At 42.3% G+C, this 25,087-nt stretch overlaps 1 protein-coding gene across 1 annotated transcript in view; it reads right to left on the minus strand.

The window, feature by feature from the left end:
* Positions 1 to 23,071, minus strand: part of LOC122647667 (protein FAR1-RELATED SEQUENCE 5-like) — a 39,693-nt gene extending 16,622 nt beyond the window's left edge. Inside the window, exons 1-2 of the mRNA XM_043841024.1 lie at positions 22,984 to 23,071; positions 21,780 to 22,270 (exon numbers count right to left, since the gene is read on the minus strand). Coding sequence (XP_043696959.1) covers positions 21,780 to 22,270; position 22,984 — 492 coding nt within the window. The 5' untranslated portion in view covers positions 22,985 to 23,071. The remainder of the gene's footprint in view (positions 1 to 21,779; positions 22,271 to 22,983) is intronic.
* Between the last annotated feature and the right edge of the window lie 2,016 nt (positions 23,072 to 25,087).

Genomic DNA, 25,087 nt, shown 5'->3' on the forward strand with positions numbered 1-25,087 from the left:
TCATTAATCTGTCCTACAGTTTAGTGTTATACATTAAAGAGAGGGCTCCTCGCCTTAAGGACTACATTCCAACTGCCGAGAGCTGCCAGACTTCTGCTATAGGATGAAACAGGACATTCATCACACACAGCTGATCCCACGACTTTCTAAAACTCGAGGTCGAGTTTTTTCAAGGCTGGGAGAGCTGATGCAGATCTCAGCACAAGGGAAGAAAAGGACATCAGTATCTAGTCCAGCAAGCCTACCCATCGAGCAGTCCAATTTGGGCCCTTGCGGTTGTGTTTTGGTCCAAGTATTGGACCAGGTTTAGTCCATAAAGCATCCCAGGTTTGGTCCTTACGTGGAATTATTAGTTTCTATTTTTATTGTTCCCATTAGTTAGTTACAATTTTGTGTTGACAACTGTGGGATTGGAATATTATTGCTTTATCTTAGATTACTTTAGGGTTTTATAATTTTCCCCTCTTTTACTATTTTTCCCTTAGGTTGTAATTCTTATTATAAATAAAGTGGACCTTTGTCATTAATGACAAGTCACATCATTCCTCAATCTCTGATTCTGAGCTTCATATCAGAGCCCAAAACCCTAGAAAGTTTTCTCGTTCTTCACGCTTCTCTTCTCCACCACCACCGCCGCCACCCATTGGAGGCAATTGCCCCCGCATCTAGCAGTAGACGATTCCTGAACCATGCACCTTTAGTTTCTCCTCTTCATTGTGACTCCATCACCGCACGTCTTCCCACCATCACGACCCCATTTGATTGCCTTTCACCGCACCGCCTCTTGTCCGCTGCGCCTCTCTCTACCGCGATCCATTCCCGATCGCCATGCCTTTCCCGCCGTGAGTAGCGACACCCCAGTTGCTACTCCCAGCGCTGCCACTGCGACCACCTGTTTTTGTGCCTCCATTCCGCCACGATCCACATCACCGCGCCACCATCCACCGGCCTTTTTGTCAATGCCGCCACAACCTCCTGTCGCCGTGCCTCTTTTTCCCCGTGATCCCCATCGCCATGCCACCGTCCGCCAGCCCCTATAGCCGGTGCCGTCGTGACTCTTGTTGCCACGCCCTTTGTCCACCGCGACACCCCATCACTGCACCTTTGCCAATCAGCCCCTATCACCATTGCCGTCGCACCTCCCTTGCCACACCCTTTTTGGTTGTTGGGGATTCTCCCACCTTGCAGTTACAACGACTGATGAAATTGCTAGTGTTACTTCCTCTAGTGCACCCTCCACTGGCACAACTGAGGTACACCCACTCAGTCGTTCAAGCAATTCTGGGCATCATACTCTTCAACCTGGCCCCATCATCTCGTGCGTGTCTTCTCACACTCCGGGGACACAATTATTCTGGCCTCATTACAGGAGACACCCCCAAACCGACGGATCCTGCTACAGCCACTACATGGTTGTCTAATGATGTGTTGGTCATGTCTTTTCTGCTCAATTCCATGGAGCCATCTGTCAGTCCCAGCTTCGTTCTCTTCAATTCTGCCAAGGAACTATGGGATGCCATTCGATAGACTTACTCACAAGCAGGGAATTAAGCTCAGATATATGAGATACGACGACAGGTCCGTAGCACTACTCAGAAGGAGCTTTCCCTCACTGCCTACTATTCTGCCCTGACCACCCTTTGGCAGCAGTTAGAATTTTATCATCCTATTCCCATGGTGCACCCTGATGATGCTGGCACTTTTCAGAAGGAGAGAGAGATGGAACGTGTGTATGATTTTTTGACCTGCTTGAACCCTGAATATGATCAGGTCCGGGTACAAATACTAGGGCTTGATTCATTTCCCACTCTTCTTCAGGCATATAATTTGGTTCAATATGGGAACATCGCCGAAGTGTTATTGTTGAGAATGGGCCCTTGTGTCATGGGAGTACAAGGATAGTTTGGGTAATTTACCATGAATATGGGGATTGTCCCTATCTTGGTTTCTGAGTTTGTTTCCATCGTTTTATGTTAGTTTCCTAGTTAGGGTTAGTTTCTTGTTATTTTTTGTTTCTTAGTTATCAAGGAATGAGTTTCCTATTTTGATGTAATTGGTTATTATTATAAATACAAACTGTGGGAGAGGAACTCAGTGCATCGAGTTCTCTTCTTTTCTTCCCCATCTCTTCTTCTTCTATTGTTTCTTCTCTAGTTTTTCCTTTTCTTCTCAGGATTCCTAACATGGTATCAGAGCTGATGGTTTAAATCGATCGGGATTCAAAACGTTGCCGGTTTGAGAGTCGTTTAAAGGTCTCCGTTATGTTTACCGACTACTGCTACTGGAGTTAACATCTATTTGAGTTATCATTCTCTGCCGTCACTGTGGTAGAGGGCTTTCCTGCTGGATGAGTGGATGCCCTGCTGTTCCTGTGATAACCTTACCCATATTGTTCAATTCACCGTTGCAAATTGGAAGATCTGCTACTATTGCTGCTTCTATTGATTTGTCGTCACCTGCTGGTTTTCTGATTTTCTACTGTCATCGCTGCTTCCATCGACCAAGAGTTCTTCTGATCGACATAGAAGCAGGTTTCCGCTGGTTTGGGATGTTGAAAGATTTCTGCTGTGTGGTTCGATTGCTTCGATTGATGGATACCTGCTACTGCTGATTTCTCTCATGTGATACTACTGCTATTGATATATTCGTTTGTTGCTGAACCTGTTATCAATTTATGTAATATGCTGATTTCTGGTTCTGTATTTGCTGGATACAAGCAGCAGCTGTCTCTGATTCCTGCAAATCCGCAAACCCCAAGTTGCAGACTTTCTTTTGTCGGAGATCCTTGAAACTTTCGTGATTTGGATTTGGAAGGGCCAAGAGTTACGAGGCTACTTCGAGTTTTTTTTTTGGGTGATTTGGGCTCTTGGTAGAAGGGCTGGTTTGATCGCAAGTTTTTCTCCTCCACTGGTTTCTGGTTTCTGGTTTCAACGAGAGGAAGAAGGTAAAGTGACAGGTTGTTAAAGGTCAACATGTTTCCTCCTCGCCAATTGTACCCCTCATCTATCCCTTTATTTAACTTCAGTCATATCCTTAATTTGTCCTATTGCCAAGATTGTCCCTGACTCCCCAAACAATAATTTCTATTTCCTCTCATGTCCCCTATGTTATCCACTATTGCCCCTACACTATACTATTACCCAATTTTCTCAAGTTAATTACAAGTTACCCTTATTTTTTTATTATTCCAATAGCCCCTCCATTAAAGCCCATCCACTTTTGTTTTTCCTACATTACCCCTCCCCTTGCTTTGTTATTCAACTTTATCTATATTTTCCTTTCAATTTCAAGTTTACCCTTGACCCTGCTTGTGCTTTACTTGAATTTCTTTAATTACAGCCATGCCCTTCCCTTTTCACATCGAGTTAATTATAGTTCTGCCATTAACTTTTGCTATTGCCTATTGTCACTTGGTTGTATCCACACCAAACCCAATCGGGTATTTTGCTCCGGTTTCTTTGGTCGGCCCGATTATATCAATTTGGAGTTCCAATTTTTATAAAGATTGGCATTGTTGGCACACTCTGGCTGTCTCCCATTGGCTTTACCTTATTTGTCCATATGTAATGCTACACGTGAGGGGGAGATTGGAGATTATCTTGGTGATTATTGGTGCTTGTGGTTATTGCGTTGCTCAAGAATTATTTGTCTGATTTATCTGGCCATCAGTATGATGTTTCTACATGATTGAAGACTTATTTGCTTCAGTCACTCATTTTTTAAGATTGAAGATTATTTTTAGCTATACGTGTCATCTGCTCGTATCCACAACAACATTAAGAGTTTATATGTTTGGTTCACAACAGTACAGCTTTTATCTACTTGGTCCACGGTTGCCTTATGCCAAGTGGTTCATCAGCAACCATATGTTGTCTTTGTGTGGTCGGTCAGCAACCATATGCTGTCTTTGGGAATTGGGTCCGCATTCTACAAGCACCGAGCTGATGTACAAGTACCGCAGTAGTACCTCTGAGACAATAGCCTTTTATGAAATGGTGCCTCTGAGAGAGTTGCGAGATTCTTCTTGGATGTAGCTGTTGAAGCTGCACTTTTACTTGTCTTCTTTGGGAAGATGCCTATCTACTACCTGTGATGTTGTTGTTGCTGTTGCTGTTGTTGTTATATGATCTTTAGATCGCGGTAGGGGTTCTCTACCGCTTATTATTGCTCGTTGTTGTTTGGTGCTATTCGACACGGTTTCTTTTACTTACTGTTACTGATTGGTGGCTATTGTGCTTGAGCTAGTGATGTGCTGCTGGGTAGTGCTACAATTGTTACCTTATGCTTTTGTTTCAAGCTGGAGATTTCTTTTTGCTATATGTGTACTCATGCTTGAGGGGGAGTGTTGAGAATGGGCCCTTGTGTCGTGGGGTACAAGGGTAGTTTGGGTAATTTACCATGAATAGGAGGATTGTCCCTATCTTGGTTTCTTAGTTTGTTTCCATCATTTAATATTAGTTTCATAGTTAGGGTTAGTTTCTTATTATTTTTAGTTTCTTGGTTGTCAAGGAATGAATTTCCTATTTTGATGTAATTGGTTATTATTATAAATACAAACTGCGGGAGAGGAACTCAGTGCATCGAGTTCTCTTCTTTTCTTCCCCATCTCTTCTTCTTCTATTGTTTCTTCTCTAGTTTTTCCTTTTCTTCTCAGGATTCCTAAGAGTTATGATGCCCCTTGCTATTCCTGTCAGGTCTAACTTGCTTACAACGCCACCTGCGCCTCTTACTGTGGATACTTCCAAGGCTCCCTCTTTTGCATGGGAACCGTGAAATGCGACTATTATGGTCGCCCTCGTCATACATGGGAAACTTGTTGGAAGCTTCATGGGCGTCCCAAAGGTGAGCAAAATCCCAAATAGAGCAGCACTAATTCCCAGGCAGATCTCTCTGACGCAACTGATAATTGCCCTGCTCCATCTACTTCGGCACCTTTCTCTCTGGATTAGATGGTTGTTATCCAAAAATTGGTGGCACAACTGACTACTACTTCTACCTCTTCACCTGTGTCCAACCTTGCCCAGTCAGATAATTTCCATGTGGCCATGTCTCTTCTACCAGTCCCTTATGCTTAATTGACTCTGGTGCAACTGACCACATGACTAGTAACTCAGAGGTCTTCCGTACCTATTCTCCTTGCTCTGGCCGGGATAAGGTGTGTGTTACCGATGGGTCTATGTCTTCCATTTCCGGTAAAGGTTCAGTTTCCTGTTCTTCCCATCTTTCTTTTTCCTCTGTTTTACATGTCCCAAAATTATGTGCAAATTTGTTATCCATCTATCGTTTAACCAGTGAATTGAATTGTTCTATTCACTTTTTTTCCATTCATTGCGTGTTTCAGGATATGGTGACGGGCGCAACGATTGGGTATGGTCGGGACCATGATGGCCTCTACTATTTGGAATCTACCCCAACCGTCCCACTCCCATCTTCAGCTCACACCCTCCGTTCTGATAGCGCGTTGACCAAGCTTCATCACCGGCATCGATTTTTGGGACACCCCTCTTTTCATATTTTATGTTTTATGTTTCCAGATTTAGTTAGAATTTGTGGTTTAGAACAGCTCCATTGTGATGCGTGTGAATTTGCAAAACACACTAGAAAGTCTTATCCTAGTGATGTTTCGTTTTCCATTATTCATTCTAGGACCGTTGATCGTAATGGTTTTCGTTGGTTCATTACATTTATTGATAATTGCACGCGTCTCACATGGGTTTACCTGTTACACGATAAGTTTGATGCCTTCTCTTGCTTTCAGTCTTTCCATCTCATGCTTAGGACTCAATTTAATGCTACCATTAGAGTTCTTCAAAGTGATAAGGGTACTGAATATATTGATGGGAGTTTTCAGCAATACCTTTCTTCCCATGGGATCCTCTCTCAAACTCCATGTGTCGGACACCAGAACAAAATGGGATGCCTGAACGGAAAAATTGCAATCTCTTAGATGTGACCCATGCATTGATGTTTACAACTGGTATCCCTAAAATCTGTTGGGGAGATATTGTCCTTACTGCTGCCTACCTTATTAATAGGGTTCCCTCTAGTGTCCTAAATTTAAGACACCTCTTTCCTTTCTCCCTTCCTCCCAAATATTTGGGTCTGTCTACTTCGCTCACAATTCCTCTCCTGGCCACTCTAAACTAGATCCCCAAGCTCTTCGGTGTATTTTCCTTGGTTATTCGGCCTCCCAGAAGGGTTACAAGTGTTACCACCCTCCTTGCCATCTTTATGTCACCATGGATGTCACCTTCCATGAGTCTGAACCATATTTTACGATCTATTTATGGGGACAGTCTTGAGGAAGAGTTGTCATTACCAGTTTTCCCTACAGTTAGTAATAGTCTACCTGTTTAGGGGGAGCCTATTACTGACGGTATTGGTGAGGGGGAGATATTAGTTCAATCTGTTCCTGATCCGGAAGATAACCTACACTTGAAGCAAATTCAAGAAAAAGGGAGCCATGAACGACCAACCATTACCCACTGTGACGCCTTCACCGGATCCGTCGCGCTCACCATCAAGTAATATTTCTCCTACTCATGGAAATGTGCTTGATCCTGCTATTAGAAAATGTGTTCATTCCTGTACACAACATCCCATTTCCCATTTTGTCTCTTATGATTCTTTATCACCCTCCTATCGAACCTTTGTTTCCTCTTTGTCTTCTGTGTCTATTCCACAGGATTGGAAAGAAGTCATCAAAGATCCGAAATGGAAGGTTGCCATGCTGGAAGAAATGCAGTCCTTAAACAAAAATGGTACCTAGGAACTTGTTCCTCGCCCTGAAGGGAAGAAGTTAGTCGGATGCAAATGGGTATTTACAGTCAAGCAAAGGGCAAATGGCACCATTGAGAGATACAAGGCACGCTTGGTTGCCAAGGGCTTCACCCAAACCTATGGAATAGACTACCAGGAAACCTTTGCACCGGTTGCAAAGATGAATTCGATTAGGGCATTATTGTCATGTGCTGCCAATCTGGGGTGAAACCTTAAACAATTGGATCTCAAGAATGCCTTTTTGAATGGAGAGCTTGAAGAAGAAGTCTACATGAACCCGCCTCCTAGTTTTTCATTCTCATCTGCTGTTGGCCATGTTTGCAAGTTGAAGAAGTCCCTATATGGTGTCAAGCAATTTCCTAGGGCCTGGTTTGGTCGTTTTCTGAAAGCCATGCAAAAGCTTGGATATTGACAAAGTCAGGCTGACCATACCTTATTTGTGAAAAGAGATGGAACTCAGATCACAGCTCTCAGTGTATGTTGACGATATAGTGATTACTGGGAATAGCAATGATGAAATTTCCCATCTAAAATCACTACTTGCAAAGGAGTTTGAAACTAAGGATCTGGGATCTCTTCAGTATTTTCTCGGGATTGAAGTTACAAGGTCAGATAAGGGCATTTTCATTTCCCACCGGAAGTATGTCTTAGACCTTCTCCAGGAAACTAGCATGTTAGGTTGCAAGCCAGCAGATTCTCCTATTGAGGTCAATTATCAGTTGTGTAGTGACATGGGTGACCCTATTGACAGAGGGCAATACCAGAGACTCATTGGACGACTGATTTACCTATCTCATACTAGACTCGATTTTGCCTATGTTGTGGGCATCGTCAGTAAATTTCTCCATGATCCCAAGACATCTCACTTTGAGGCAGTGCATCGTATACTGAGGTGTTTAAAATCTGGCCCTGGGAAGGGAATTCTCTTCTCCAACAATGGGAACCTAAGGCTGGAAATATTCACAGATGCCGATTGGACTAGATCCATTGCGATACGTGATCCACTTCTGGTTATTGTTCCTTCCTTTGAGGAAATCTTGTCACATGGCGTAGCAAGAAACAATCAGTCGTCTCTCACTCTAGTGCAGAAGCCGAATTCCGTGCCATGGCACAAGGGATTTGTGAACTCATGTGGTTTAAGTGATTATTGAGTGCTTTGGAAATTGTTTCTGAAGATCCTATGCGCCTCTACTCTGACAACTAGGCTGCCATCAGTATCGCTTACAATCCTGTCCAGCATGACAGAACAAAACATGTTGAGATTGACAAATACTTCATCAAAGAGAAGGTTGAACAAGGAGTCATCTGCATTCCATTTGTTAGTTTTGTTAATCAACTAGCGGATGTATTCACCAAGGGCTTGAATTGTAAGGTGTTCCACCCATTGGTCTCCAAGTTGGGCATGTTTGATATAGTCGCACCAACTTGAGGGGAAGTGGTGAGAACCGTGGGATTGGAATATTATCGCTTCACCTTAGGTTACTTTAAGGTTTTATTATTATTCACTCCTTTACTATTTTTCCCTTGGGTTGTAATTCTTATTATAAATAATGACAGAGGTCACATCATTCCTCAATCTCTGATTCTGAACTTTTTGTTACATGTTTCTAATTGTTAAGTTCTTAGAAGTTAGTTTCTGTTTTGTAGGGGTTTCTATTTTTGAAGTCTTTAAGTTGTACGGACTCCTCTTGTCCATGTAAGGTGGGGTTCTACACTTTTCTATGCTCAAGTAATTAATAAGAAGGGGACAGACTAGCCCAATGATTTTGACAACTCTATGGCTCTCTGCTGTTTTCTGTGATATGCAGGACTTCTCTGTGAGATGCAGAAATCCCCATAGTACAAGATCTCGCTTTTATCTCAGTTTCGTGGCCTACCAAAACAAGATGCATGGCGATATATAAAATATACCATATTTCGACTGAAATCTCGCTATCGCAGCGAGATTTCGGTGCTTGTATCGATCTCGGTTCATCTCGGTTGAACCAGGCCTAGTACTATTGTTATAAATAACCAATTTCGACCCAGAACTCGACAAAACTAGCCTAACTCGACATATCTCGCCTCTCTGTTTGGGAAACTCCTCCAAACGGTTGCTTTTCACTATTTTTGTTGGGAAATGTCACATAAACTGCTGGAGATTGAAGATTGAAGGTTGGAGATTGTTGATTGAAGCTTCAAGAACAAAGGAGGAGTTGCATTTCTTCTCAAAAACAGTGTTAGGTAAAAAATTCTTCTCAAAAACTACTTTTTGCATAGATCCACCATGAATACTTGTTTGTTGTTGACATGGTTTTTATATGTGATGTATCTTACACCGATCTATAGTTTGGTGGAGGTAGATTTATTTCTCTTTTTAAATTATTTATTTATTTTTCTGTAAAATAAAATGGTTTTCTTGAAATAAAAAATAGTAAAAAATATGGGATCTACTCATTTTTTTAATTCCTAATGCTTAATTAAGTTGTTTTACATCTCTATTTTAATTGTGTTCTAAATATTGTATGGAATAGCCTAGGAAAAAGCTCACCTACGCCGTAGACTACCAACCTAGGGTCCAAAGTGAGAGTACCATTTTGGGTTTGAATTTGTAAAAACTAATGTTTCCATTGTGTTTAGAAGGCCTAAAATAGGGTGGATGTCATGTTTCAGGACCTATCTTGGCTATATGGCCACCAAAAACCCATCACCGAGTCTTGACAGGAAAAAATACACCAACTCGCCGAGATCTCGGCAGAACTCGGTTTCATGGCTGGTTGAAACCATGGGCAAAACCGAGTCCTAAACCTTAGAAAATCCCTAGTGAGATACTAGGTAGGCTGGTGTGATAATATCAAGGCTTGAGTGGAAGGATCTAGTCATATGTTCCTTTCCTTTACTCATAACCTCTTTTGTCGATGTATACATTGATGCTGCCTTCCCTAACAGTTCGAGCTTTTAGGTGAAACGGTAGCGAACATGGTATCAAAGCAGGGAGGTCAAGTGTTTGACTCTTGGGAAGTGCATCGGAAAAGTTTTCCCAACATTTCTTCTCCTTCGGTGCCACGCGAAGGAAATGCCGTGTGAGCTCTACGTGCAAGGACCATGGGATCTTGGCCTGCACATGCGGGGGAGCGTTGATGTATACATTTACGCTGCCCTTTCCAAAAAAAAATTACAGTTTGAGCTTTTAGGTGAAACTGTAGCAAACATCTTCTTTCTAAATCAATCCCCGTGATATCAAGTACCAGCACATTTCAGTTCATATATCTGTGTCCAATGGGTTTTTTTTTTTTTGGGTGAATAAAGAATTCATTACCAAAGAGAGAGAGGACTACAAAAGCCCCAAAAGGGGAAAAGAAAAGAAAATACACAAACAGCTCTGGACCTCAAATAGGGGGAGGAGAGGGCTGAATAAAGGAGGAGAGACCCCAAGACACAATAATATGCATATTCCTTGGGGAGTCAGAACATACAAAGGAGACATTTCCAAGCTTGCCTTTAATATCAAAAGAAATGGCATCCCAAATCTGCCCAAGAGACCAAGAGTTGGTGGTCCATTTCTTGATAATGCGCTCCATCCAGATATGATTGATAACAGCACAGAAGGCCACTTTTCCAATAGTATCACATACAGAAGAAGCGGCAAAAGTCATGTCCACCCACAATCATTCCCTTGCAAAGGGAAGAACTCTCCTCTTGCAAGGTCAGCATTTAGCAAGGATCCCTTCCTAAATGGATAGGGCCTCTAGCGCGAATGAGATTCCAAGCTGCTTTAGAACTAAATGAACCAATAGTGATAGGGAACCATATAATTCAGTCACCCCTCCCTAAGGGTCTTCTATGAATGGAGGAAGAGCATTCCACACGTTGTTAAGCATTGGGTGAAGAGTGGCCGGGGGGTCCCAATCATTTTCAGAAATAATATCAGCAACCAAGGATTGTCTATTCAAACCACAGTTGTAGATGGCTCTTGAAGAGACCGAGTGAAGAAGAATTCCCAAAGGGTGCATAAGTAGAGCAAGGATCTTGCGCCAAACCCAAGAGGCATCAAAAGGGACTGAGACTGTCCAAATGGAATCATTGCAGAGAGGACCTGATTGAATGCAGTCAACCAAAATACTATGCTTTTTGGAAGTATTCTTCCAAATCAGTTTTATAATATCAGCTGAATTCACATATTGGATACAGCGAAGCCCTAAGCCTCCCTCATCTTTGAGCAGGCAGATGGAAGCTCAGCTGATGGGATGGAGAAATTTGGAAGATACTTTACCTTTCCAAAGAAAAGAAGCCATAAGGGATTCCAAAGACTTAATAGTGGAGGAAGACCGAAGATGCCTGACCAGTAGATATACAAGGATTTCAACAACTAACCGACCAGCATAAGATAGAAGGTTTCCTTTCCAAAGTTGGCCAAGGGAAAACCCAAACATAACAATCAGAGAAGCTTTCCCGAGCTCAATAACCTCTGCAAGGAAAAATAGCGACTTTGTAGGGTTGATAGGAAGGCCTGAAAGATCTTCAAAGTGTTGTAGGCAAGCCATGATGTTCTCAAAAGAACTAATAGAAGCCTTGGAGAAGATCATAAGATCAGCAGCAAAGGCAAGGTGAGTTAGCTTGAAGGCTTTACACTTGGGGAGAGGAGCAATAATTTGTCGGTCTATACGAGATTGAAAGCTTTTTGAGAAAACTTCCATCAGTAAAGTAAAGATATAAGGGGAGAGAGGGCAGCCCTGTCGAATTCCCACTGATGAGGGAAAATATCCAGTTGGGCTTCCATTGACTAACACTGAGAATTTGGGAGAAGAAATGCGCTGATGAATCCAATGGGTGAAATAGTGAATACCTGAGGGAAGCCCATCTTGTTCAAAATATTATCAATGAAATCCCATCTCAAAGAGTCGAATGCCTTGTGAATGTTTATCTTCATGAGGGCAGCAGGGGAATGAGATTTTTTGTCAAATCCTCTCACAAGCTCATTGCATAGGAGAATGTTGTCAGAAATGCTACCCCAGGGATAAAAGCGGACTGGTTCTCACTGACAAGGAGATCCACAACAGCTTTAAATCTAATGGCAAGGATCTTGGCAATAAATTTGCAAAGCAGGTTGCAAAGAGCTATTGGCCTAAAGTCAGCCATGTTTGATGCACCCTCTTTCTTGGGAATAAGGCAGAGGAATGTGTGGTTGATTCCTTTGATCTAACTGGGATTGAAGAAAAAACTCTTGACAGCCTTAATGAGGTCCTCCTTGATGATATCCCAAGAAGCTAGGAAGAAGCCCAAGCTAAAGCCATCGGGGACAGGAGCTCTTGTTGAGATAGGGTACTTTACCCGATAGGGGTAATTTAGTCCTTTAGTTTATTGTTTTTATCTTTTTAGTTTTTTATTTCTTTTTCTGTATTTCTCCCCCTTAGCCGATCTCTATTTGGGATTCCTAGTTGGAATGGGAATTCCTAATAGGAATAGGCAAGGGGGGCATTCCTACTTTGATTAGGAGTAAGTTGTAATTTTGATTATTATAAATAAAGTGGCTGGGTGATCGATTCTGATCACTCAAGCATTCATTTCTAAGGGCTGCTAACATGGTATCAGAGCCAATTTTGATCTAAAGAGCAACTTTCTCAGTTTTTGGTTTTTTGTTTTTCAGTTTCCCCTCTCCACGGTTTCTGGTTTTCTCATCTCCACCACTCTCGGCTCCTCTCTCTCACTCAGAGCAGCAACTATGAGGTGATCTGATGAAGATTTAGATGCTGCCCTCAATCTTACCTCATTGAAGACTGAAGATTATTGGTATGACCTAATTCTGCCGGTAGATCTCCTCCATTCTTGAAGATCGAGTTCTTCCTACACTTGAAGATTGATCTTTCCTTTATTTTGGAGATTATTTTCTGCTATTATTGGTGCATACCTTCCCTATTTGAAGACTGCAGAATTGGATCAAGTACAATTCAGATCCAAACCTGCGATTTCTCCAAACACAGTTTTTTTCCTAATTTTTTATCAAATTAGGGTTTCTTATGGCTCATCAAAAAGAGCTAATTTTTGGAGGACTTCTTCCCCACTACTAGAGGATCACTCGATCTATTTTTCAGCCTATTCTGACGGCTGAAAGTGCTGCAACTTCAAAACCCATCCTCCACACTCGATTCAGTTTTTTGAAGATCTGATTTTTTTCAAATTAGTGGATCGATGGGTGACTCAGAGATGACTACTGCTACTTCTGGAGGAGATGGTTAGACTAGGAATGACTTTCTTCCCTATGCTGCTGCCATTAAGCTTGATGGTACGAATTATTTAATTTGGGCCAGATCATTATCCTTGACCGTGGTTGGTAGGGGACTCAATGGCCATCTTACTGGCACCACCAAACAGCCTACTGAAGAAGGTGCTGCCCGTAGTAAATGGGCTGCCAACGATGTTATGGTGATGTCATTTGTTCTGAATTCTATGACCACTGACCTTTCTAGTCAGTATCTCCTCCTTGACACTGCTACTCAGATATGGACTGCTGCCAAGGGAACTTATGGTCGTTCAGGCAATGGTACTCAAGTTTTTGAAATAAGGAAGACACTCCAAAATACTACTCAGAAGGAGATGTCTGTTACTAAATACTATGCTGCCCTCAAGTGTTTATGGCAGCAATTGGATCACTATGCTCGGTTTCAACCTACTACTACTGCTGACATTACTGCCTATCACTCTTATGTTGATTAGTTTCGGGCCTATGATTTCCTGGCTAGCCTTAATGATGATTATGATCCTATTCGGGTGCAAGTTCTTGGTCGGGTTCCTTTCCCCACTTTAGAGGAGACCTTTTCTTATGTTCACAGTGAAGAGACACGAAAGGCTACCATGATGATTACCCCCAAAGTTGAGAGATCAGCCTTACAGACTACTGGCTCCACCCCAGATACTTCTTCTGACAGTGTTGCTGCTACTACTACTGCCAAAGAGCCTATGAAGTGTGATCATTGTCACAAACCATATCACACTAAGGCTCAGTGTTGGAAATTACATGGGAAGCCTGCTGATTTTGAGGCCAAACATGGTCGTGCTAAGTCTAAAAACAAAGCAAATCACACTGAAAGTGTAGCTCCAACTCCCACTGCTGACATTGGTTTCTCCCAGGAAGAACTCCAGGCTCTCCGGCGTCTATTGAACACATCCGCTGCCTCTACTACATCAGCTGCCAATTCAGGTTCCTTCTTTGCCCGCACAGGTATTTCCTTTGTTGGTCATTGTGCATCAGTAGTCTCCACTCCTTGGATCATAGACTCCGGTGCTACTGATCACATGACAGGTTCTTCCAGCCTTTTTAATACATATTCTCCTGCTTCTGGTAAAGATAAAGTCAAAATTGCTGATGGGTCCCTCTCCTCCATCTCAAGGAAAGGATCCATTGGTTGTTCTCCTCCTCTTACACTATCATCTGTGTTGCATATTCCCAAATTTACCACTAACCTTCTTTCCATTAGCAGCATCACCAAATCCCTAAATTGTAAAGTGACATTTTTTCCCACTCATTGTGTTTTTCAGGAACTGGACTCAGGGAAGACGATTGGATCGGGTAAAGTGCATGGCAGATTGTACCTGCTTGATGGAGACCCTACATCTACCCAGGCTTTACCTTCTAAGCTCTGTCACCCGGCATCTTTCTCTTCTGAATTACACAAATGGCACTCTAGGCTAGGACATCCCCCTTTAGGTACTTTATCCACTTTATTTCCAGCATTAGTTAAAGATTGTAATAAGGAATATTTTTTTTGTGAGCCTTGTGTCTTGGCTAAACAGACACGTTCAAATTACCCCATTTCTAATAAAAGATCTTCTTCCTTATTTCATGTTGTCCATACTGATGTGTGGGGTCCTAGTAGAAAAGTTTCCCTTTCTGGTCATCGGTGGTATGTCACTTTTATTGACTGCTATTCTAGGTTCACTTGGGTCTATCTTATGCACACAAAAAGTGAAGTTTTTTCATGTTTTCAGCATTTTCACCAGTTGGTCAAGACCCAATTTAATGCCACTCTTCAAATTTTGAGGAGTGACAATGGGACAGAGTATATGGAAGGTCAGTTCCAAAAATACCTTGCTGCCCATGAAATCCTTCATCAGACCAGCTATGTTGACACTTCAGCCCAAAATGGTGTGGCTGAGAGGAAAAACCGCCACCTCCTGGAGGTAGCCAGAGCTCTTCTGTTTGCTTGCAATGTCCCTTCCCTTTATTGGGGGGATGCTATCCTTACTGCGGCCTATTTAATTAATAGGCTGCCCAGTCGGGTTCTTCATTCTAGAACCCCTATTGAGCTATTACTTGGCTCTTCTACCTTTATAGTCCCACCTAAGGTCTTTGGCTGCGTTTGTTATGCCAGGGATACAAGTTCCCCTGGTAAACTTGAACCACGTAGTCTCCGCTACATTTTCTTAGGTTACTCTGCTACACAGAAGGAGTACAAATGTTATTACCCTCCATCCCGCCGGACTTTTGTCAGCATGGATGTTGTCTTTCATGAGAGTGTTTCATATTACATGTCCCCACCTCTTCAGGGGAGAGTGTTAGTGAAGATGTGTTGACTAGTGACTCTCTACCTCCACTTCAGTCTGTTTACAATGAGTCTGAACCAGTTCGGCCTACTCCTAGTACTCCCCCTGAGTCAGGGGGAGAGGTCCTTATACAGGGGGAGACTATCTCTATTCAGGGGGAGCAAACTACCCCAGTCCAGAGGACCATTAGTGAATTTCAGAGAAGGATTGATGACAGTACTGTGAAGACCTATGGAAGGAAACATAAGCAGGTTCAATCAACTGTTGCTCCAATACCCATCCAATTGCCGAACCCGGATCCAGAACCTGCCTCTCCACCTAGTAATGTTCCTTCTCCTGAATTACCTATTGCTCTTCGCAAAGGTGTCAAGACTTGCACTTAGCATCCCATATCTCATGTTGTTTCTTATGACTCCCTTTCCCCATCCTTTCGTGCTTTTGTTTCCTCTCTTTCTTCTGTTCGTATTCCTAACAATTGGAAGAGGAAGCTCTATCAGATGGAAAGTGGAAGGCAGCTATGATGGAAGAAATGGAGGCCTTGAAGAAAAATAACACATGGGAGCTTGTGGTTCTTCCACCTGGGAAGAAAACCGTTGAATGTAAATGGGTGTTTGTGGTGAAACAGAAGGTGGATGGCACTGTGGATAGGTATAAGGCACGACTCGTGGCCAAGGGGTTCACTCGAACATATGGCATTGATTACCAAGAAACCTTTACACCTGTTGCAAAGTTAAATACTGTTCGTGTGTTATTATCTTGTGCAGTCAACCTTGGATGGGATTTGCAGCAGCTAGATGTTAAAAATGCCTTCCTAAATGGAGCACTGGATGAGGAGGTGTATATGGACATTCCACCAGGGTTCTCTTGTGACAGAAACCAAGGAAAAGTGTGTAGGCTGAAGCGTGCACTATATGGGCTAAAGCAGTCACCTCGAGCATGGTTTGGCCGGCTCCACAAGGCCATGATTTATGTGGGTTATAAGCAGAGTAATGTTGATCACACACTCTTTATAAAGAGGGTTGGTGAAAAACTCACTGTTCTTATAGTCTACGTTGATGACATAGTGGTTACTAGCAATGATGGTGATGAGATCAGACGGTTGAAGACCTTCCTTGGACAAGAATTTGAGATTAAAGATCTAGGGAAACTACGATACTTTCTTGGGATTGAAGTGGCCAGATCTTCTAAAGGCAGTTTTCTCTCCCAAAGGAAGTATATCCTAGACTTATTGGCTGAAACCGGGTTGTCAGGCTGCCATCCTTTAGATACTCCTGTGGACTCTACTGTTCGGCTCAAGGAAAAAGAGGGTAAGCCTGTTGATAAAGGCCGGTACCAAAGACTTGTAGGGAAGTTGATTTATCTCTCACACACTCGTCCTGACATTGTTGTCGCCGTGAGTACTGTGAGTCAGTTTATGCATGATCCCTACTCTTCTCATATGGAGGTTGTTCTTCGTATTTTGCACTATTTGAAGTCAGCTCCTGGAAAAGGAATTCTTCTGTCTGCACATGGTCACCTACGGATAGAAGCATACACTGATGCTGATTGGGCTGGTTCTGCGGATCACAAGTCTATTTCTGGGTATTGCTCCTTTATAGGTGGAAATCTTGCCACATGGCGTAGCAAGAAGCAAAATGTAGTTGCTCGTTCTAGTGCCAAAGCTGAGTTTCGGGCTATGGCACAAGGTATTTGTGAGTTACTCTGACTTAAAGGTTTCCTACAAGATCTTGGTGTTCCTATTCGTCTTCCTATGATGTTGTACTGCGACAACACGGCTGCAATCAGCATAGCACACAACCCAGTACAGCATGATCGTACCAAGCATGTTGAGGTGGATAGGCATTTCATCAAGGAGAAGTTAAAAGATGGGTTGATTTGTATTCCCTTTGTGACATCTGCTGATCAACTTGCTGATATCTTCACCAAGGGATTGTCTGGGAAATTGTTTCATCCCAATCTAGTCAAGTTGGGCATGATCGACATCTTTGGTCCAACTTGAGGGGGAGTGTTGAGATAGGGTACTTTACCCGATAGGGGTAATTTAGTCCTTTAGTTTATTGTTTTTATCTTTTTAGTTTTTTATTTCTTTTTCTGTATGTCTCCCCCTTAGCCGATCTCTATTTGGGATTCCTAGTTGGAATGGGAATTCCTAAAAGGAATAGACCCCTAGTATTCCAAATAACTCCTTAATTCATTGGGACAACCAGGGAGAGTACAACTCAAGCCCAAGGGGGCTGGGGAAAGATGTGAGCTTGGGAAGAGCTTCTATGTCACCGTTGGTAGGAGCGCAATGCATAACGGGAAGGATTAGCCAAGGGAATGATGGGAGTCGAAGGGACTTGGGAGTTGAAACGAGAGGCAGCAAAGTCGGGTGAAGAAGAAGAGTAGTTGCTCGGGTATGAATTGGTTTGAGATCCACTAGGAGATACCTGGGAACCCAAAGGACAATGGAAAGTAGGACTTAGAGTGGATGGGCTAAGTGGGTAGGGCCCAGGGCCAGGTGGGACTAGATTAGATAAGATAGGAGGGTTAGGAGGTTAGTGGTGGGGACCATAGAAGGCGAGAGCTGAAAAGGGTTAGGGGTTCTTCTTGATAAAGAGTCCTAGCTTGAGTCTCACCTCAGTTGAGTGACCAGAGTACCTGCGATAGAGCGAAGGAGACTAGAGTCATCACCAGTCTATAAGGACAAGGGTTTAGAGAGGCTTCGATCATCCTTGTGCAGAGAGGATCGATTCTTCAAAGAGGATCGTGGTTCAGAGAGGCTTCGATCGAAGTTGACTTCAGATGGAGAGAAATCTCGATGATTGCTACCTATCGAGGACAACCGACCAGACGAAGTCTCGAGGCTGGCGATGGATGCTGCAGAGTCGTTAGAGCACAGAGCAGCAAACCGATTATGTTCAGTGGGTAAAACATTGGTCGATAGCTGCCCAACGGACACTGTTGTTTGGGAGTCTAATGCCAGAACTTCTTGACGCTGCTTTCTTCGGCGGTGCCTAGTTCTGGATCTTCCTCTGTGAGGCAAAAGAGGCTGATCTTGATCAGCAATGATGGCCACATGAGTAGGACGATCCTCCAATGGATTGGGGCCTTCAACAGTAGTTTCGCAGAGGTCTGCAAAGGAGGTTCACGATATCCTTTGGGCACAGAGAGAGGAATCCTGGCAGAATGTCTTGCATAATAGACAGTGGGGAGGGTTCCAATCATAATGAATCTCTTGCTCAAAGGAGAAATTGTCGCCTTCCTTCACTGTAATGAAAGAGGGAAGAGGGACATCAGCGGTAACATCAACATATATACGAGCAAATGCTAAACAATCTTTCCTCATGGTTCTAGCATCAAAAAACAGAGGGATTCCCCCTACCGATCCAACAGTGCTAAGTCCTTCTATGCACCAATAATGAAGAGGGAGACCAGGAAGGGAAATCCATGAAGAGACGGTAGATAGGTCGACCTTCCTCAATGGAAGTTGGCGGTGCCACTAACGAAGGAACATGGGTTTCTTCCCTACTTGCCAAGAGTCTCCTTTGAGGGTGTGAATTTTGTCGAGCTCGTCCAAGAACTTGAAAATGAAAAAACCATTGTCCAAAAGAAAATATCAAGGTTCCTCTGGGATTGCCTGGGCAGGGAGAGTTTCACAATATGAAAGAGGGGGGCGAGAGCCCCAAAAAATGACCGACCAGACACTTTTCCCAAAGCTTGGCCTCATCGTCTAGTAGTCTAGGGGGCAGAGGGCAAAACTAGAGGAACCATCATGGGAAGGGGGGATGAAGTGCAATGGAAGGCCTTCTCGAGAGGAAGGAGGGGCAGGACCAAAGAGGCTACTCCAAGGAGGTAGCGGAGCATCAGAAGAGGGAGGTTGAAGCAAGGAGGAGGGGGGGAAGGGGGGGGCATCGTCAAGCTCCGGCAGTATCTGTCCTCCTTAGAGAGTTAATATGACAAGTACTAGAGAAGAGAAGTGTTGATATTTGTTATCTTCTCATAGAATGTTGCATACTTTTGAAGGAGTTTGTGGAGGTTGATAGAGTTGCAGCCAAATGGGATTGATGCACATACTTCATAAATTGTATCCTTCTCCGCATTTGCCTTCTTTGGTGACTGCTCATCTCACTGCTCTGATATCACTTAATGTAGTCCTAGGTTTGAACAGTCAAACTAGGAGCCAAATAACCAGGATCTGATCCGTACAGTAATTCAGTTAGGTCAAAATAGGTGATTTTGGTCAAATTAGGGTTAAGGTTTAGTGGGATCTAGGGTTTGATGTAGGGTTAGGTCAAGTTGATGTTGGGGAGTCTTCCAATGAAGGTTACATTAAGAATTAATGGATGGAAGGATGCTGGAATGAATCGGCAGCAAGGGAATTTGGTTAGGGTTTGGATTTTGTACAGAGGGAGATTTGGGATTTCTAGGGTTTAGAATGGTCAGAAAGGGACCAGCTTTGGATCGAGTTCTCTATAATGAATTGTGTCTGATGGTTGTTTGAAGACTATATTGCTGCACTTTAAACATCTCAGTTTGTTGAGCATTTTCTCTTTTGCTTGGTGATTGTTTGAGAGTTATAATCACTGTTTAGAAGGGGATATCAGAACCTGGTAGCAGGCCTAACCTCTTGGAGGTCCATCAGCACCTGCAATACCCATTCTATTGGCTATTCTGTTGAGCCCTTCATCTGTGATTTTCGTCTCTACAGATCTGGAGTTTTGGGTATAGTAACTAATTCTGAAATTTAAGTTTCTATTGTGATTCATCTTCAACATCAGCATATCCAACCGTTTAATCATTGTTAAATTTTGAGGATCTGAACCTCCATTGGAACTCTATAATCAACCAGAAATTGGGTCTGCTCTGAGTTACTGATTTATTGTTATTAAATTTCTCCCATTCTGATTGTGACTACTACAACATGGTTCTGCCTGTTGGTAGGATTCTAAAACAAGCTGTCAAGCTGAGTCAGGATCCATCACTATATGGCAATCAGATAAGTTTCCAGAGTGTTCCCCCCTCTCCTCTTCTAACTAGGGTTAATCTTGTGGGATGTAGAGGTATTAAGGATTGCTGGTAGTGAAGGAGAAAGATTTTGGTGGCTGAAATTGGTTGCATATTTACACAAACTGCAATTCAGAAATAGATTAGGAAATAGAAAGCCCAACTGAAAGAAGAAGTGAAAGGATATCTCTTAGCAACAAAAGAGAATAAGATATCTCCTTGTAACAAGACGGGATCTAGTTTAAAACAGCAGCAACTTATTGAAGAAGAAGAAAAAAACTAGAGCAACAACTAAAATCTCAATTCACTAATTCAATGAGAGTATATACGCTTTGCATATCTCCTTTCCTTTTTGTAGGATTATGATGCTTTAAAATCTTAGTAAGTCTCCACTTTCTGAAACAGATTTACATTAACACTTGGTAAGCAAACACTGCAAAATAAATTGTAGACGGTTTTTAAAATAAAAAAAAACTAAGTTACTAAAACCAACTATAAGACTAACTTTCCAACTATGATGTAATACTACCACGTCCGACTGCTATTTCAATTTTAGTAACTTAAATGAAGGTTCCCAATAAAGAAAAAGTAGAAACTATTAAATAAAAAGTTTTACTCAACTAGTAATTAAACATCCCCACACAAAAACGTAGCTGCAATCAAACACCCTTTTATTGGTCAAACTTTCAAAAACAACTTGAATTCACACAAGATCTTGGCCTAAATAGAAGAGTAATAAAAAAATATATATCATATGATACCAAAATCAGACTAAATGGACAAGTTTCAACCCTTACAAATAATAACCCAAATTGAATAATGGACATGGTTCCTAATAATGACTCAAACCATAATTACAAAAAGGTAGATCACCTGACGCTTCTCGGAAGATGTGGAATTATGCTTGCACACTTTTTTTTTTCATTATTTGCTTGCTTATCTTCAATAGCTGTAATCACAATAATGAAAGACACAGCTACTGGATGCAAAAGATGCTCCAGCATCAAGGGTCTTATCTAGCAAACTCGGGGTCTGAAACCTCATGTAGCAGTTATTCTATAGGACTTTTTATGTGCTATTGACTGAGACAAACAACTACATACAGGAATGGGAAGGAGGGTTCCACAGCAAATGTTATTGTAAAGCATCTGAAGAGATCATCTAGATGGTCACAGATTCAAACTTGTACTTATCTTTTCTCCCTGAATAACTGATGGTCAAACTGAATGCATTTCACAATTAGAACAATAATAAAGAATGGTAGATGAGGACCATGAAATTAAAAACAAAAGTTGTAGATAGAAGTAGCGTCAAAGATTCAAAAGTTATCGGTGAAGTAGACGAAACACATGCCCACTTTAAAAGTAAAATAAGTGAACAAAATAATTAAATCAGAATTGCAAATCAAAATAGCATGGGACACAGAAGGTGATTATCTGTAAAATGCAGAAAACATACTGATTTTACAAGGACACTAAGTGGAGGAAACTCACCATAGTCTGGCGACATTCATGGGGGGCAACCACCAATGGATGATTATGGTCCTTTACAAACCTCGTAACAACCCACTTTCCAGATTTTTCTATTTTCACCAGGATCATTGCTCTGCAACCTTCCCTAGTGCTTGGTCGTGGCTTCCTAACCGGTCCAAATTTGCCTCTAATACTGACACAAAATCCCTCCTTATTGCATCCAAGGCGCCGGGCAAGAATTCTTCCATCAACCTCAGAACGACGGCATGACATGACACGCATGACAAATCCTACCCGTCTGGCGTATTCATCATAAAATGCTTTGGCAGCATCTTCAGATTCAAACTCCATGCCCTCATATGGTTCTAGGACTGCATCCCCATCACATGAAACTAACTCCCCTCCAGCAGAATTTTCTATTGCCCCACCTCCCTTGTCAAGATGCGTCTCTAAATCAAGCAAAGAATTTTCTATTGTTCCAGCTCCCTCATCAAGATGAGTTTCTGAATCCACTGCCAAGCAATACCATGAGTTATTGCTGACCAAACCAATATATCCTCCTTGTCTTTAAACTTGTTCTTAGAAGTAACTAATTCATTTATAAACCCATGTAAGATCTCTACCACCCATTTTGTCAAGTAGTTGGTGTGCAGTCGAGCACTACAGAGCTTCATGTTACTACAGAATTTTGAACTAGAAATAAAGAACAATAAAATCGCAAGAAAAAGAAATAAGAACATGAACCCAATTGAGTCTGGGCTGTTTAAGTCTAAAAGCAAATCTCAAATTTTTGAGGAAGAAAAACTAGTCCTGCTATATCCAGAGGCAAAATGTGTTCAATATTCTCGAGCAACTGAGCTATTATAAGTGTTGAAATCAGTAAAAAGGGAGTTTAGCTTCTCCAAGGAAAACAAACACAAGAATTACAAATTGGTTCCGAACGGAAAAGTGTTCGGCTGTAGCTTCAAATGAAAACACAAATCATGCTTCCACATCAAAATTCAAAAACCCATTAAAGGATTTTAATTCTCCTCCAACTGAATTCCAATATTTTGATAACGCAAGACCTTCCATGACAGACAAAAGTTTAACAGTTATATACGTAATTTACTCAGAATTTCTAATATATATATATATGTACTTACTTACTAGATTTCAATTCTCTGAGAGAGAGAGAAAAATTCTAATAATCAATATTTGCAGAAGGAGAAAATGTAGTACTTACTAGATTTCAATTCTCTGAGAATCTAAAAGCAAAGAAACTCTGAAGAAGTTGTTCTTAGCGAGGAGGGGAGCACAGAGAAGAGAGAGAGAGAGAGCTGGATGAGGAGGTTAACTCGTCAGTTACAGAACTCGGGGTTTCTGCTTCTGAGAGGAGGACAGCCTGGCTTGTCCACGGGCCCCGGGCTCTAATTGACAGGACAGATTGAGGCCAAACGAGGAATTTAGCTCGTCTCCAGGGAGCCCAGCACGCCCAAGGTGCTGCCAGCCGTTGGGCTGTGCCGCACACATCCCTAGGTGTGCGTCGAGATGTGTGCGACACAGCTCAGCCGCTGGATGCCTCCTGGCAGCACCCTAGGCGCTGGGCTCCCTGGAGACGATCTTGCTTGAGAGTCACTTTGTACTATCTCCTTTAGAACCATAGATTGAGTATCTGTATCTCCCAAATTGGACCCCCCCAGTATCGGTTTGGTATCGTATCGGGCGATGTGAACCAGTTTTACAAGTAACCGATTTCGATATTGTGTCGATACCGTATCGGTGACTTGGTATGGACAAGGGGTAAAATTGTTTAAAAAAACCCATTTTTTAAAGAAAATTCGGGTAAATCTGTCTGATACAGCCAATCCGTTCCAGCACCATATCGGTATTATATCGATTTTGCAAGTGACTGATACCCGATACTGTGCACTAATACCATGGTGCAAAACCCTTATTTCAGAAACCAAAACCCAATTTCCCCTTGCCTCTACTTTTTAGGCACATGCTGGTTGTAAAGCCAAAACCCATAGATGTCATAACAAATTGTTGTATGATGTGAACATTGTGTGGCTAGGGAGGCCTCAATCCACACACCAGTGCACCAGGATGTGTGTAACCGTGTGGATTGAAGCTCCCAAGCCGCACGATGTGCAGAGGAGCCGGATCCATATGTCTCCATCGCATATGATCAGCGGATAATCCATAATTACAATTTCTATTAATTTATAAGGGAGAGTGGTGGTTAAGTCTGACTAGGCTGAATCTTGGATTCGTTTAAATATTAAGAGCCGGAATTGACAAACAAATATTTTGCAAAATGACCCTTAGATTTGAGGGAACACACGTGTTCCTTGTATACCTTAGGAAATAATTGTTTGCGCAAAAATTTTGCATCTATGCATTGTGGAACATCCAATTCAGGTTTGATCAAATAAATACAATGGGCTTTAGGGTTATCTCAAAGCCTCAAGTTTAGGTTATCCGAAGTATTGCATTACTTGAACTAGCTACTCTGTACAAGCAACAGAGATCAATGCAGTGGAGATGCTATGTAGGCCAACCTACAGTCCATGGGATCAGGGCGGTTCACTTTGGTAAACCAATAAACAATATACTTTGTACACCCTAATTTAGGGCACTCCAGCGTTAGCCCATGGTGCCCCATGGGCGCCCCATTTTAATTTTAGGGTTTCCCATGGTTGTCCATGGGAACCCTGGTGCATCCCTATCAGTGTTTCTCTTTCCCTCATGTGTCCCATGGAATTTTAAAACACATTAGGGACAGAGAAAAATACATTTCTAGTCATCACATGGCAAGAGGGATCCATCCCATACTCGAATGTGCAGCGAAAATAAATTGATTCGAGTTTCTTTCACATCCCATAAATATTAATAATTAAAACTGAAAGAATTAATCAAGAACTGCTTACCTGGTGAGCCTCAAGTGTTGCTCCTCCAATAGACAGTGGTTCTTCCTCCAAGAAGGCCTCCAAGCAAACAGATCTGAACCTCCAATGATGCTACCAAGGTTCTCCAAGCCAATCCGAATATATCTCCAACCAGATCTGGGTTTCTAAAACCCCAGCTCTCAAAACTAGAGAGCAAGAAGAAGAAATCACAAGAGAGAGAGAGAGAGAGAGAGAGAGAGGGAGAGCCAAAACCGTGGGAGGGGGTGGCTGTGAAATTCGTGGAAGCCCTTTTTCCCTCCTGCGTTTTGGGTTCTATTTATAGATGGGTTTCCAAAACCCAGATGGGAAGAATCCCTGTGAGAGTCTGACACTCTCTCTCCTGATTTGCTCTATCTGTTTATCTCATGATTGGCTTTATCTGTTTATCTCAGATTGGCT

The sequence above is a fragment of the Telopea speciosissima genome, unplaced genomic scaffold (genome assembly GCF_018873765.1).
Source record: "Telopea speciosissima isolate NSW1024214 ecotype Mountain lineage unplaced genomic scaffold, Tspe_v1 Tspe_v1.0111, whole genome shotgun sequence".
In the NCBI taxonomy this organism is placed as follows: Eukaryota; Viridiplantae; Streptophyta; class Magnoliopsida; order Proteales; family Proteaceae; genus Telopea; species Telopea speciosissima.